The 14,642-nt window shown below is 39.9% G+C and overlaps 1 protein-coding gene across 3 annotated transcripts in view; it reads left to right on the top strand.

Annotated features, from left to right (window-relative positions):
• Positions 1–14,642, top strand: part of SLC1A2 (solute carrier family 1 member 2) — a 101,151-nt gene that overhangs the window by 74,557 nt on the left and 11,952 nt on the right. For all 3 annotated transcript variants that reach the window (XR_012633846.1, XR_012633845.1, XM_074909346.1), the window contains exons 6-9: positions 2,039–2,165; positions 4,997–5,230; positions 8,837–9,031; positions 11,735–11,869. Coding sequence is in view for 1 of the 3 variants with exons in the window: in XM_074909346.1 (XP_074765447.1) it covers positions 2,039–2,165; positions 4,997–5,230; positions 8,837–9,031; positions 11,735–11,869 (691 nt within the window). In the remaining 2 variants the exon portion in view is untranslated. The remainder of the gene's footprint in view (positions 1–2,038; positions 2,166–4,996; positions 5,231–8,836; positions 9,032–11,734; positions 11,870–14,642) is intronic.

Here is a 14,642-nt window from a genome sequence, read left to right as displayed (position 1 = left end):
AAAATGGGACAGTATGTGGCAGTACCTAAACTACTGCTTTATCTCACCACTAAGCCATCACTTTTTAGGGGGAAATGGTCCCTTTACGGGTTGCCTACAGCTGCTGTGCCTGCAGAGATTCTCCAGGTGCTGGTGAGTTGGTTGGCAGGGGCTGCTTTGCTTAGATGTGGGGGAGATAACATCAGCAAGCTGATCAGAGATGATCTGTTTCTTTGCAAAGCAGCCTGCTCTCCAAGAGCCAGGAGCCACTGCATTCTGCCTGCCTCCATGCCTCCTCCTTCCACTCAGTGTCTGTGGGCAGAGGAGCCACTTTCTTTCAAAGCTGCAAATTGGCATTTTGCACCCTGCGTGAGGCAGCAGCTCATTGCTCATGCTGTTACCCTCAGCTGCCTTTTTCTCTCCCGGAGCTCTGCTTGTGCATGAAAATGAAGCAGTATTTCTAATGTGAGAGATGCATTACATTCAGTGCTGGACTTGGTTTGTGCAAGCTCTGTCATGGATAAAAAAGGAGCTAGAAGGTTGAATACAATGCCTACAGAAAGGAGTTACACAGTTTAGATGGGGGATTTGCTGTAGTATTTTGACCATTGACTCTCAAATGTTGCTGAGCTTTTTAGTGTGGTGTGGTTTGGTTTTGAATGAAGTAAAAATGCTGGGGAATTGCCATCCAGCTTGCATAAACTGTACAAGCCAGGCAAATTCCCGCAGATATGAACGAACTTGACTCTTATGACTAATGTAGCAGCTCGTTTGGAATTAACAAACAAAACCACCTACTAGCATTTTCTGATGCGGAGCCTGAGTTCCAGGAAGTTACTTGGTCTTTGACTGAAAAGCTTTTCATCATTTCTCTATGCTCTGCAGCACACAGACATACACTTCACTTCCCTATTCAAGTGACTCAACAAAGATAGCTTGGTGCTAAAGAATGGCTTTATATCCAGGAGACTGGATTAAAAAAAAAAAAAAAAACAAACAAAAAACCAGAGAAAAGTCTGATTGCTAAACTCAGTGTGAGGATATGAGGCAGCCTGTCTTTTCCCAGATTACTGGTAGCTGAAATTCCCTTCTCTTGAATGCTTTTGTGTCCTGGTGGGTTTTTCCTTGAGAATTTCCCAGATGAGTTAACATGTTTGTTAAATAGTGAACTCATATCATGACTGAAAGTTCGGCCTCAAAGGGTGGCTAAAGATTCAAACCATCTATCAGTATCAGTTATAATCCCACTCTGGGTGCTGAAAATTGCTGGATGGTAAAGGTGAGCATTTGAGACACAGCTCCAAAGTAATACATGACAGAGGCACCTGGTTTTTCACCCTGATAGTCCAATACTCCAGATTTTTACACCTTAGCATTTAAATTTAGGAGCCAGATGTTACTCATATTGAATTCTATGATTATGTATCCACTGATACCTGGTTTCAGTGAGGTTAATCTGTTCAATGGGAGTTCCGTGGTTTAGCTTAAAGTGCAATACCCACCTTCTCCTCCCACCTCCACCTTCTTCAACTGGAATACTCCTGGCCTGCAAAAGTGATGTTCTGGGGCTGGTTTTGCCTTTCCCTGTACTCCAGGACTGGCTAGTCTGCAGGTTGAATCTGTCAAAGGACTTTTGTAAAGATCGAGAAGAATGCTTTTGGTCTCTAATGACTGTTTTAGCAACGGAGACATGATATGGTGCTGTGTTGCCTCTCCCATTTGCCAGGGGCTGTGAAGTTTCTAAGAGTTGCATGGCACTGAGGAGATTATGGCATAGATATTTTTTTGATGATCGGATCAATTCAGGAAAAAACAAAACAACATAGTTGAACTGTGAAACTGGAATTTATTAAAATATTGAAGAATAAAAGATATTATGAATATGATCATGAAAGTTGAGAGTGAGTCCATGTTAAAAAGTCCCAAGAGATGTGTAATATACTATGGTTCTGAAGACTGGATTAGCAGGTAGTATCAAGACAGTGACTAGACGCAAAAACTTCCTAAAAAACATGGGTTTGCTTTTTTTTTTTTTTGTCTTGCAATTTTTTCCCAATAGGTCTGATAGGATTCTTTATTGCTTTTGGCATTGCTATGGGGAAAATGGGAGAACAGGCCAAGATGATGGTGGATTTCTTCAACATCCTGAATGAGATTGTAATGAAGTTAGTAACTATGATCATGTGGTAAGTTTGAAGTTCTAATTTCTAAAACAAAACAAGATTTAAAAAACCCTCATAAGACCATCATATAGCATATAGTGACCACAGTTTATTAGTAAACAATGTTGTTAAGTAGTTAATTTGTTTAAGCCTTGAGAGGTATCTTGGAACCACAACAGCATTATTTCTATTTTCTATTTGGTGAGGATTATTCAGGCCCCAATTTGAAATATTTCTGAAGGTATTCTGTTCTTTGTTTATTGAAATCCAAGACATGCAGGTACCAGCAAAGGCCTTCAAATGCCACATTGATTATGAAGTTCATTATGCAGAAGGACACCTAAGCAAGCAACAACACCCCACATAAGAACATCCAAACATCCAAATCTTCCTGGGACATCGCTCCTGGGATACCCTGGGATATTCCCAGGGTAGTAGCTAGGAGGTATAATTACAAAGAAGCCTGGAAACACACTTTAGTCACTGTCTTCTGTAGTAAAAATATTTGACCACAAATAAATTCCAGTGGTTTTCAGTGATGTATAGTCCCTCCACCCATAGTTTCTGCAGCAAGTGTCTTACAACGTCTCCACAGTGAGGTCACTGCAAGGTATCCATCCTGGGTTTGAAGTATTCCCATTTGTAACAATGGGACCTGTCTTGCCTTCAAGGGAGTGACTTTACCCATTTAAGACTGAGCCCTAGTTTACATTTCTGGAAGGGCATTCTCTCTCTTTTTTGGAGATGTTTCTTCTGAGGGCTTCCCCAAAGTTATTTGTATGCAGTGCCAGGTGTGGCCATATCACACAAAACCAGTTTATCAGAACATAAAAACGCATTGCTACAACTGGCATTGTACTGCTGTGCTTCATGTCTCCTGGGTCTTTAAAAGCAGAAATAGTCACTCCAATACAGCACATGTATCGTGGCTCATTGCTCCCTGTGATTCCCTGGTGTCCCTGGAAGTGGTTTCCTGAGTTACAAGGCTATAGTATGCCTCTTCTGTGGCTCTAGATGGACACAGCATATAGAAAAAGGAGCAGGGTGCCTGAAGTGCAAGTCTTCACCATCATCAGTGTTTCAAAGGGAGACTGTTAGGCAAGAGTGATGCAGATAGCCACAGCGATGTGGAAAGGTGTGGAACAACAGAAAGAACTTGAAGCAATGACTTTGCGTTCCTGCTATGCTTCAGCTTTTCTGTAGGTGATCTTGCTGCATAAAAACACAGTTGTTCACAAAACCCTACTACTTCCAATAGTTACTGTAACCTGCTGCTCTCGACTATATAGAGACGGTGACTATATTCTCTTCTCCAAGAGCTAGAATTTACTCTTACTTCACTTAGCACCAGTTGTACACCCAAGACATAATACCTTGCCTACAGTATAAATTTTCTGTTGTATTCAAGTGTTGCAATGGCAAGAAATCATTCAAGTTTCAACAAATTCACTGCAAATGTTTATTTTTTACTGGTGTACTTTTTATTTCTCTTTTCATGACAAAGGAGATTGATATTGGGAATTCCACTTATTCATTTCTGTCTAGAATTTTTAAAGAAATGTTGTGGCCACAAGCAGGTGTTTTAATGTGTTCATAAAGACAAATGCACTTCTTTATGCAGAGTTATATTTGGTCAGGTTTATGATTTCTCTGCACAGAGAGCTGTAACTCCCGTGGCAACCCCAGAGTCTCAGGAACATGGCATTGCTACACAGACACGAAACAAATCAGACATCTGGCTCTGACGCCATGTAATTCTTCATAAGAAATACACTTCTTCAAGTCCATTGAAACATGGCTTCTTATGATATACAGCTGGCCTTGCATTTCAAGTGACGGAGGGCTTTCCAGGTTTTGGGCACATTACTTGAGAGACCACGAGATGTTTCTTACAGAAAACATGAAGCACTTTTTTATTCCGAAAGTCAGTTTCCTTTGTATTGTCTTTAATTAGGCATCCAAATCACTAATCACTTACTTTTGAAAATATACATTACCATTTATTTTCAGAGAGGCATTTTTTTTACTGTTTCTCCACATTACACACATTACTTTCTCCCAGCTTAAGTTTTATAAAACAGAGAGAGAAAGTGAATGTCACTTAACATTATGTAATAAAGTAACTTTTACCAATGCAGCTATAAATGTTGTCTTCTATCCGTGCACTTCCAGGCATGAATATATTTTTCACTATAGCTGATTATTACATTTTAAAAAATAATATCCATTCATTTCAATTTTTTTTTATTAATGAACTGTGCTACCATTATCACCCTATTTAAAATTTCCATTTATGCCATCAAGGAATCACATGACTGAGGTGACAAAAACCCTACCCTAAGTAAGAAAGCACATAATTCTTCATTAAATCCATAAAAGCATTTCTCCAAATTATTGAAAGAGCATAATGGAAACATTTGCAGCTTTCAAGACAAAAGCAATTAATTTCAACAAATAGTTTAACTGAAGCAAATAATGCAACTCCCTGAAACCAGAGAAGCGATGGACTGTAAAATTTATGTATTAAGAACAAATACTAGACTATTCTTCATAATCATCCAAGCCTGTAGTATTCTTGTACAATGTTTTTCCAGGATCAAAGACTATTCCGGAAACGTATATTCTGTTTGATGGCATGGAATAAAATGAAGTAGATGGGAAATTTGCTGGAGATGGCCTTTATTTTTTTAAAAGATGTGAAAGCTACCCCTTGAATTTCCATCAATTCCCGATCTGCATCTCAGTGTTGAGCCTGAGAGCCCCCTACTCTTTCTCCAGTCTGTACTCTGTTGAGCACAATTTTTATGACTATGCTGCAAAAACTAGTTCTGTCTATGCTTGTTCTCTTTCTCCAGGTATTCCCCTTTGGGCATTGCTTGCCTCATCTGTGGAAAAATCATTGCAATCAAGGACTTAGAAGTAGTTGCTAGACAACTTGGCATGTACATGGTCACTGTGATTGTGGGTCTTGTCATCCATGGAGGGATCTTCCTGCCTCTGCTCTACTTTGTGATAACAAGGAAAAGCCCATTTTCATTCCTTGCTGGGATTTTCCAGGCATGGATCACAGCACTAGGCACAGCTTCCAGGTACACTTGAGAAATAACAGCTTGGTTTATTTTTTAGCAGATTATTAGCTGCTGTTCAGAGATAATACATCTGCTGTTCTGACCTTTGCTGCAAAATCATTTTATGCCATTGAATAAAAACTATTTTTGATCCAGCCACGTTGAAATAAATAAAAATAACCACACGCCTTTGGGATTTTTTAGCAAGGTCATACAGCCAACTGCGGAGAGTTGGGAGATCCACTTTTTGGTTTTGTTTCTGTCACTGGCTGAATGATTTGTGAAAATTGTGTTACCTCTGTACTTGTTTCCTCAACTAGGAAACAGTGATAATTCTATTTATTTTGAAAGCATGTTAAGACCAGTCTCATTGTATTGGAGAAAAAAAAATAAACAGTGCTAGGTTTTGAGAAATAAATGAAAAAACATCGTATTTTATTCTTTCATCCATTTTGGCAGAGTAAGGGGACTTCAGTGAAGAACTGAGCATTTTAGACTGATTCCTAATGCACAGAACAGACTCAACACAGTGTGTGGGCAACTCAGCTCAGTAATAAGTTGATGCTTGGCATTGGGGCCGTTAGTAGATCTTGTGTTGAAAATATTTTTCAGTTAATTACCATATTTTAAAGTGTTTTTCTGCAATAAATGTCTTATTTCTGAAGAAAATTTAATCTTCCATTTCAATTAAAAAGGTGAAAACAAAAAACCCAAGTTCAAAACTGACCATGAGAAAACTGAGCAGTCTTCATTTCAGAAATGCCTTGAAAGAACCGTAATTCATCTGCCTCTTTGGGTCAACCCAAATGACTGTGCTGAACAGCTTCTCCCCTGATGAACAAGATGCTCTGGGGGGTCCTTGCTGATGTGCATAAATATCTGATGAGACAGTGTACACAAGATGAAGCAAGACTCTTCTCAGCAGTGCTCGGTGACAGGATGAGAGGGAGTGGGCACAGACTGGAACACAAGAAATTCTATCCTGAACACAAAAAAATCTTTTTATTGTGATTTACTGTGACAGTGATTGAATGCTGACACAGGTTTCCCAGAGGGATTGCGGAGTGTCCATCCACAGAGGTACACAAAACCTGTCTGGGCATGGTCCTGGGCAGTCTGCCCTAGCTGCCCTGCCTTGAGCAAGGTGCTTGGAATAGGTCACCCTCCAGAGGTGCCTTCCACACTCAACAATTCTGTGGCTCTGTGATAAACAACATAGGATTATAGGAGGTATAATCTGGCCAGGATTAAACCACAGTTTCCCTAAATTCATTGAAGTGTTTGAGTTTCCACTTAGATTTCAATACAAAATTTACAGTGTCCATACACAGGATGGGGTTTTTTTAGCATGAAGTAATGTTTTTCTTCTGGAGGACCAAAGTGGAAAAATGAAGGAGATTCAGAGTGATTCCAGCATATGGATTTACTTGGATACTATCTTTACCACCTGACTGCTCTCCAGATCTGAATTACTGGCTAAACAGAAGCGGACTAGTTCATAGCACCAGCACCACAGACAAGTGACCACATGACAACAACCACCATCATATGGTCTAACCCGGTACCTCTGGAAGTTTCAAATGCTTCCTATTCAGGGACCTATTAAAGCTCTCTGGCCAGGCTGAGGAACCATGGAAGGCATCTACGTACTGTGCTCTTCTAATAAAGGAACCTTGTCCCCATGGTCTGCCCGCCTGTCCTTGCTCATGGTGGCAGAACCGAAGGGGCAAGATATTTGCATATTCTCTGCCTGCTGAGCTCGTCGGGGTTCATGGCAACAATGGTAGGGCATGGCTGGTACCCATCTTGTTTAACAGTAAAGGTAAGGTGGGACTTGTATTTCTGAAGAAAAAGAACTTTATCTGGTTGAGTTTCAATGTGTGTCAGTGAACGACATTTTATATTCTATTTTTCTTTTAGTAAGATATAGGAATACCTTTGCTGTAGGAGTCAAAGTGATCCTGGAATTTACTTGAAAACTGACTAGTAGTTGTTGTCTAAACTCACAGAATATTAAGCATTTGATTACCTTTGATTAAAAGCACAGTAAAATAAATCATAATTACAAATACATTTGTAAAGGTGCTAGGATGCAAGTGATTGGTACTGTGTAGCCGGCTTACTGATACCTGTTAAAAAAATCACCTCTGAACAAAGAATGGTCCAGTCATTTGAGCACAAAGTGGGGATCTAGAAGCTTGTATCTTCTAACTCATGTTTCCATAGGTGTGGAACAAGAGCAGTCATTTAGGAAGTGACTCAGGCATCTGCCAATTCCGAAGGGTTTGCGTTTTCCATAGATCCCATGCGAGATAGGTCAGCCACAGGTGCTTCTTCCAGATAACCTACAGCGTTTATTCTGACACTACATTTTTATAGTTAGGTATCTCACTCATTCCTTAAGCTGCCTTTTTCATGGTTTAATTATCTGTAAAATGGAAAGATTACATTTTTTGTACCCAATAGCATCTCTATGGTAGTGGATGAATGAATGAGTTGGAAAGACCCTGAAGTTGCAAGGCACTAGCACCAATATGCTGCAAGTATTTATCTGAGAAAATTTGGTGAGTCTAGTCTTTTATTCTTCTATGAGCAAATTAGTATTTTTGTAGGGGCAGTGACACCAGAATTAGTAGGATACAGTGGTGAAGACCTTTGAGAGATTCTCCTGACTCAGCTGAAGAAAAGCAAATAAACCGCAACAGATGTGCTCCAGCTGCTTCTGTATGAAACACCAATTAAAAGGAATTTCCCCAGGTCAGCTTTCTTTTCAGAACAGCTTCTCAGGCAATGACCAACTTAATTTAGTGGTGGACTTGACCTCAGAGATAACACAGAAAAGTAAGGAACAAAAACATGTTCCTATGTTGGGTTTCATGCACAGTGCAGCAAGTCCTTTGCCTGAAGCAGGCAGACCTGCTAGGGAAGGGAAGAAGTAGAAGCTATTTGAGTCTATAGGGAACAAGATATTTTCATTTATAGGGAACAAGAATATGTTCTGTTTTCAGCAGTATTTTTTGATGAAGGTGTTTGATTTTGAGCAAGTGAATGTCATAGCCTTAACTATTCCCACAAAGGCGAGGAGGCACTGTGGATCTGTGCAATGAGCTGTTCCCCTCTTCCAGCCATCTTTTGGGTCTTTTCCTATCCTTCAGCTGTGTTTGATATCCTTTCCTGTCCTCCGGTGTCTGGGAACTCCGTGGGCTATATCTTTTTGCCTGGCTTTTTCATTCTTTAATGCAACACTGATTTCTCCATTCAGATCAAATTCACAATCAAAGAAATCATAGAATCATAGGATTTGTCCCTATGCTCATAATTCTGTCCATCAGAAAGCATTTGGAACTTGTTTTTTTGAACAAAATGCAAGAATTAATTCATAAATGAGTCTGAAAAATTAATATCCACTGTCTCAAACTCTCATTCCTACTTCGAGTCATGTTCATGTCTTGGCTTCAGTCCCACTTCCAGCTAAATGTAGGTTTAATTTAAAAATTGGGTAAAAAAAGCAGACAGTGGAAGTAGAAAATGTAAATAATCATAGCAGAATTTCTGATGTTACTCCCTTATGTGTATAGATTATATGGTAATTCTGTTTTCTTTACTTTCTTGCTTTCTCTCCTTCAGTGCTGGAACATTACCTGTCACATTCCGGTGTCTTGAAGAAAATTTAGGCATTGATAAGCGTGTAACAAGGTTCGTTCTTCCTGTGGGAGCAACTATTAACATGGATGGAACTGCCCTTTATGAAGCTGTGGCTGCCATCTTCATTGCACAGATGAATGGAATTGAGCTGGATGGAGGCCAGATAGTTACTGTGAGGTCAGTTCAAAATACTTGTAGGCTTTGTTTCTACAGACTGTAAAATGTGAAGCTTTTGGTTGGATGTCTTCTCAGTAGCTGTGGGTTTCCCTGTGAAATCCATGGATCTCTAATAATGATATGCAAAGGGATGGCATATATATGGGTCCTGGTTCTCTGGTGACATGAATTTTCTATCATTTGCAGCTTTAGTTCTTGCTAGTGGTGTTTTACAGAATTTTGCATTTGACAATATGATGTGAAATACAGCATTCCCTGTGCAATGCAATGCTTTTTTTTAGTATAGAGGGACACTACAAGTGATTGTAGTGGGGCATTAAGAGGGGCATTAATTTTCTAGAATGTGTCCTTTTTTATATATTGGAAGAGAAAAGCGTAGTTAAAAAATGTATCCGTGTATTTACATTTTCCCGTACTTCTTCTGTGACTTTGGTGAACGGCACACAAAACCGACTGAGAATAGGACAGCCTGAAGGTGAGATTGCCTGTAGCATAGTCTGGATACTCACAGCCTTTTTATCTCTAACCCAGCAAATACTAGCTTTAGTCTTTTCATATCAAATTGTCCTATCTTGGACTAAGGTGACTCTCTGCCACATAAAATTAAGAATGGATGAGTGAATATTTTTATATCCTGTTTACTGTAATGGAATTTTAAGACTTATTAGTTAGAGTAACTAATAAAAAACAATGGCAAAGTTATCACTGCTGCAGCTAAAGTGGAAAACTTGATGAGGACACCAGGCCTAACATTTTGAATAGTTAAAATGGAAACCACAAGTGAAGGCTGCCAAGTTTGCCTTCTTCCTGTAGTTTTCATTCACCCACCTCTCTTTTATCAAACCCTTTTAACACTAAAGAAACTCCTGCAAAGAGATGTCTAATTCTGTTTCTTGCCCAGCTACACTAGTACCACATTTTCCATTTCTTTACTTCCTGCCCCAACCCCTGAATTAGTGAAGTCAAGGTTTGTAAAAGGTTCAGGGCTGCTTCTAATGAAGGCAGTTGCTCGACCTGCATGATGCATATTTGTTCCTAAGACTAAAACCAGTAATTTCAGAGATGCCACATTTGAACTAAATTGAGACCAGAGAAATTCAAGTTAGGGATTAGCTATTGTCCAAGAGAACCTGAGTTACTCCTCTTTTACTCCTCTGAGGAACTGACCCATTAGCTCTTCCTGATCTCACTGTTTCAAGGCTGGTGTAGCCAGCTTTGTGACTAACGCTTACTAAGCAGGTGGCAACTTTGGGCTCTTTTTAAGAAAACCACTGGTTCTCCTGCACGTATGCAGTATAGCATTTTTGCTACAGCAATATGACCCAGAGATAAACTCACAAAGACTTAATTAGCCTTTGATCAGCCCTTGTTACTTCATATTGGTCATATAGATCCTCTGATTTCCTGTCTTCTTTGGGAGAAGGTGGTCTTGGAAATGATAGTTAAGCCAGACTCTGTTTAGACTTGAGCAGTGCTAGCTTGATTCTCCTCCAGACTTGTAAGTGCTGCTGTGGGAAAGTTGGCAGGAGTATTTCCTCACAGAGCTTGGAAGCAATCCCTTAGCAGTTCAGACTGGAAGTGCCCAAGGAGCTGGCACCAGGCGCAGAGCCTGACGGCAGAGCAGAGCATCCTACCTGTACACCTGCTGGACCTGTATGGGCGTTTAGTAGACCAGGTAGCACTATAACCCGGACACCTGACAAACACACTGCAGCTTGGATTGTCTGGGTCACACCCAGCCGTCTGCCAGCTCTAAATCAGGCTAACATCCTCATAGACTAGTTCTGTGGCTAGCTGTAGAGGAATTCACCCCTCAGAGATGTTTTCCCCTACTTCTGTGTTGGAAGCACTTTCAGATTTGTAGGGTACACCCACAGTAGTGCAAGCATGTTACTCATTCCTGTGTTTAAAAATACAGAGATAACTTTTTCTTTTTCCTTTTTCCCTTCCCTCCCTCCCCCTCTTCCTCTCCTTCTCTTCCATGTTTTTCTCTTGGCTTGTTCTCTGACAAATTTATTTTCCATTCTTCATAGGATTGTCCAATGATGTTGGTATTTTTATGGTTTGTATTGTATTTATACAAACATTTGGAGCACAGACATTCACTCTGCTGGTCTTAAAAAAAATGAGAGGCGAAAACAAAGACAAGTTTGGATTTATGAAACATTCAGATGAATGAAGGGTGATTTGTATCTAGGGTTGGTACACCACTGGCTTGCACTGTGGGAGTTTTGGATACCAAAACTTTTAATCTTCTGTACTTGATAATAACCACTTTCTCTCAGCCATTTCCTCACAAGTCAGTCTTCAAGTACCATAAATAACCAGAAATTAAATACTCTGAAAATTCAACCTGTAGCCACCAAACTTCAGCAAATCCAGATGATCAAAACTCAGGATTCAACACCCTGGATGTGTTGGTAGAGCTCAGAAAACACCAGGACAAAGATTTGGATGTCATAACCAACTTAGAAAACTTAAAACTCTCAGACAGCTCTCTTAGAGCTCTCAGAACAAACCGCATAGATCTGGCCTTCCCTGATGAATATTTTTTGAGAAAAACAAGCATGAAAACTACGGTGAGCTTACCGTGATTTATAATATAGTTGTTAGTTTTCTGGGAAGAACTCATGGAAAGTAAAGTATGCAATGCAAGTGCATATTCCTTTTCCTGCTACCCCCATTTGATTTTTGTTTTTGCAGTTTGACCGCCACCCTTGCAAGTGTGGGAGCTGCCAGTATTCCCAGCGCGGGACTCGTCACTATGCTTCTGATCCTCACGGCAGTGGGCCTCCCTACCCAGGACATCAGTTTGCTTGTTGCTGTTGACTGGCTTTTGTAAGTTGTGGTGACTCCAGTGCTTCATGCAGAAAAAGTAGTGAAGTAATACTTGTCTGTAGTGCTTTTCAGCCAATGACCTTAAAGAACTCTAAGACTCTCCTCTACAGATGAAGCAAAGGAGGAAATAAATAGGCTGTTTGATGAAGCAGGAGACACTTTCTCAGCTGGTACACATTTTCATAGAGCTACTGAAGACAGTTTCTATGAGCCAAGGATGTTCTTGTAAGACCCTTGAGCTCATGCTCATGTATTTTCTTCCTAATGATGCCTCTCCATTACAGACATAGCTCAAGAACTGTTTTCTGATCTTTGCTTTCGTATTTCTGTTTCTTATAGTTTTGGTCTAAAATTAAGGACAAATGCTGAAAATGCAGGATGTTATTAGCAAATTTCAAGGTGGTTTGGGCATTTGTAATATCAAATGTTTTATGCTCATAGCGGGGAAAGTCTATTTCTTTTTGTACATAAGAAAGTAAAATACTTTTAAGGAAGCAACTGTTCTAGAGAAGGATATAAACCAAAGACAAATAAGAAAGCTGAAAGAGAGAAGGTCATTCCCTAGTTTGATTTTACTGACAGATCCCTCAAACTGGAAAGACTGACTTTCATTTTCAAGGACTTGAGATTGAAGTCCTTCAGTGCCATTGCAGGTCCTCTGATGAGAAATGGGTAGTTTTCCAAGGCTTTTGTTCTTCAACATTTGAACAGAGAAGCTGTAAATATAGACGGAGCATATGCTGAGCCGCATCCTTTCTCATGTTGTCATTTAGCAATGTGGATATCTCTGTCACCTGCGCCAAGCTGACAGGGACTCTGTGGTCCTCTAAGTTGTACCGGCCTCTAGAGGCTTTTATATTGTCCTGTACTGCTGCAGCACAGTATATTCTGGCAAACAGCTGTCTTTCCCCTAATATTCTTTTACGCAGTAAAGACATATATTCCTGTTGTGCCAGCCATGGTGCCCAGAAGGGGAGATGTAAGTACCACTCCATACTATTTGTGCATTTCCTCCTACACTAGCAGCCTCAGCTGCCTGCTTGTGGTAGCTCTCACTTCCAGATACACCGCTAAAATTATGCAAGAAGGAGCAACAGAGTTGAGAATGTGAAGATTAAATAGAAAATTAATTTTCTCTCATCTTTTGGCTTATTGAGAAGAATTCAAGAACTTGGTCAGCCCTCTGACATGTATTTTGGATCTACTGCTATACTCTATCTGTTATTACCTATCTTGTCACTAAGGGTTGTGAAGAATAGCACACAGCTCCGATTTCTGTTTCAGGGAAAAATGAAAGAAGATATCACAGCTTGGGAAGGAAAAGGGAAAAGATGACTTACATATTTTATATATAACTGAATATTATGACTCAGAATGGTGAAAAGAGGCAGGGTTCAGCAGTCAGAGTACAGCTAGTGTGGGGAAAAATGTGATATTCTGTGGGTTTATTATATTTATGAGGTCATGGTTGAAAACAGGAAAGTGGCATAGGAATCTGCAGCTGGGAGGAGGAGAGCAAAAGGGAGGTGCATACTCATTTTAAATATATGTTTTTTCTGGCTCTCAAAGTAAGGCAAAAAGGTAGGTTTCTGCAGCTGGTAGGAGGATGTGCAAAAGGAGCCTGTGGTTTGTTTGGTATTTTAGGGAAATGTCATTTAAAAATATTCCTGTGGACTGAGAAACTCTGCCCACACTAGCAAACCTCAGAGCTGTAAGTTTACCAGCAGTTCTGATCCACAATAGGTGTTGCATTTCAGGCTCAGCTTCAGCAGCATTGTTCCCACTGGCTCATCCAACCCTGCTTGGGAAATAACCACGCCTGTACTGTGGAGCTGTAGCGGTGACGAACCTAAGTATAGGAGGGATAGCACTTCTGAAAGAAGTATTTCAAGGTATCTTTCCAGGCAAAAAGAACCTTTCAGCACAAACAGTTGGGTTTGGATCCTTCTGACCTAACAATCAGCAGTGCAATTGCAGCATGATTCAGAGTTGAAAGGTAGAGGGAAAAGAGAAAAGAGATAAAAAAGGAGATGAAAAGCTCTGTGTCATGCCACTAGTGCTGCGATGTTAAGATAGAGTTTCTTGGTGGAAGTGTTGTGCTAATTAACATATGTTCAACAGCCAATAGCTTTATTTTCCATCTTCCTGTGGTTGTGTTGTGGTAGCCATGACGATCTAATCAGATATAAAACGATGCTGCTGACATTGCCGATGTTAAGAAAAGGCATGCAAGAAAACTTTTGAGCAAGCTTTTGGGCACGCAGATCAGACCTAAAGAATATATGAAATGAAAGGTCATAAAAGGATATTTTCTTTACTTACAAACATTGTCTTCTTCCATTTCTTTAGATCATCAAATAATGTTACACCAGCATTTCTGACAGAATGTAAAAGAGAAAATAGTAAGATATTTAAGACCCAATTCCAGCCACTTTTCTGGAACCAGTGTGTAAATGCAACCAGCCATGTAGAAATATTTGGAATAGCTCTTTTATAGAATTTCAATTCCAGATAATGAAGGATTTTCAAAACTGACCTACTTTATGAGTTTTTCAATATTTCTGATGAAAGAAGATATCAGATCGTGAATTGATTTACAATATTACCATCATCTGAAACTGTGGTCTTACCAAAACCAGTTTTGAATGATTTGGTCATGGTGTAACACTAAGCTGACTTTTGATTGTTCTTAAACTTGGCACTCTGTCTTTGAAATTGGAGCCAAAAGGTTTCTGTATCAATTTTTTCTCAAGCCTCTCCAATATCTAGAGAT

Source organism: Athene noctua, chromosome 6 (assembly GCF_965140245.1).
Source record: "Athene noctua chromosome 6, bAthNoc1.hap1.1, whole genome shotgun sequence".
In the NCBI taxonomy this organism is placed as follows: domain Eukaryota; kingdom Metazoa; phylum Chordata; class Aves; order Strigiformes; family Strigidae; genus Athene; species Athene noctua.
This window is presented reverse-complemented; position numbering and strand designations above follow the sequence as displayed.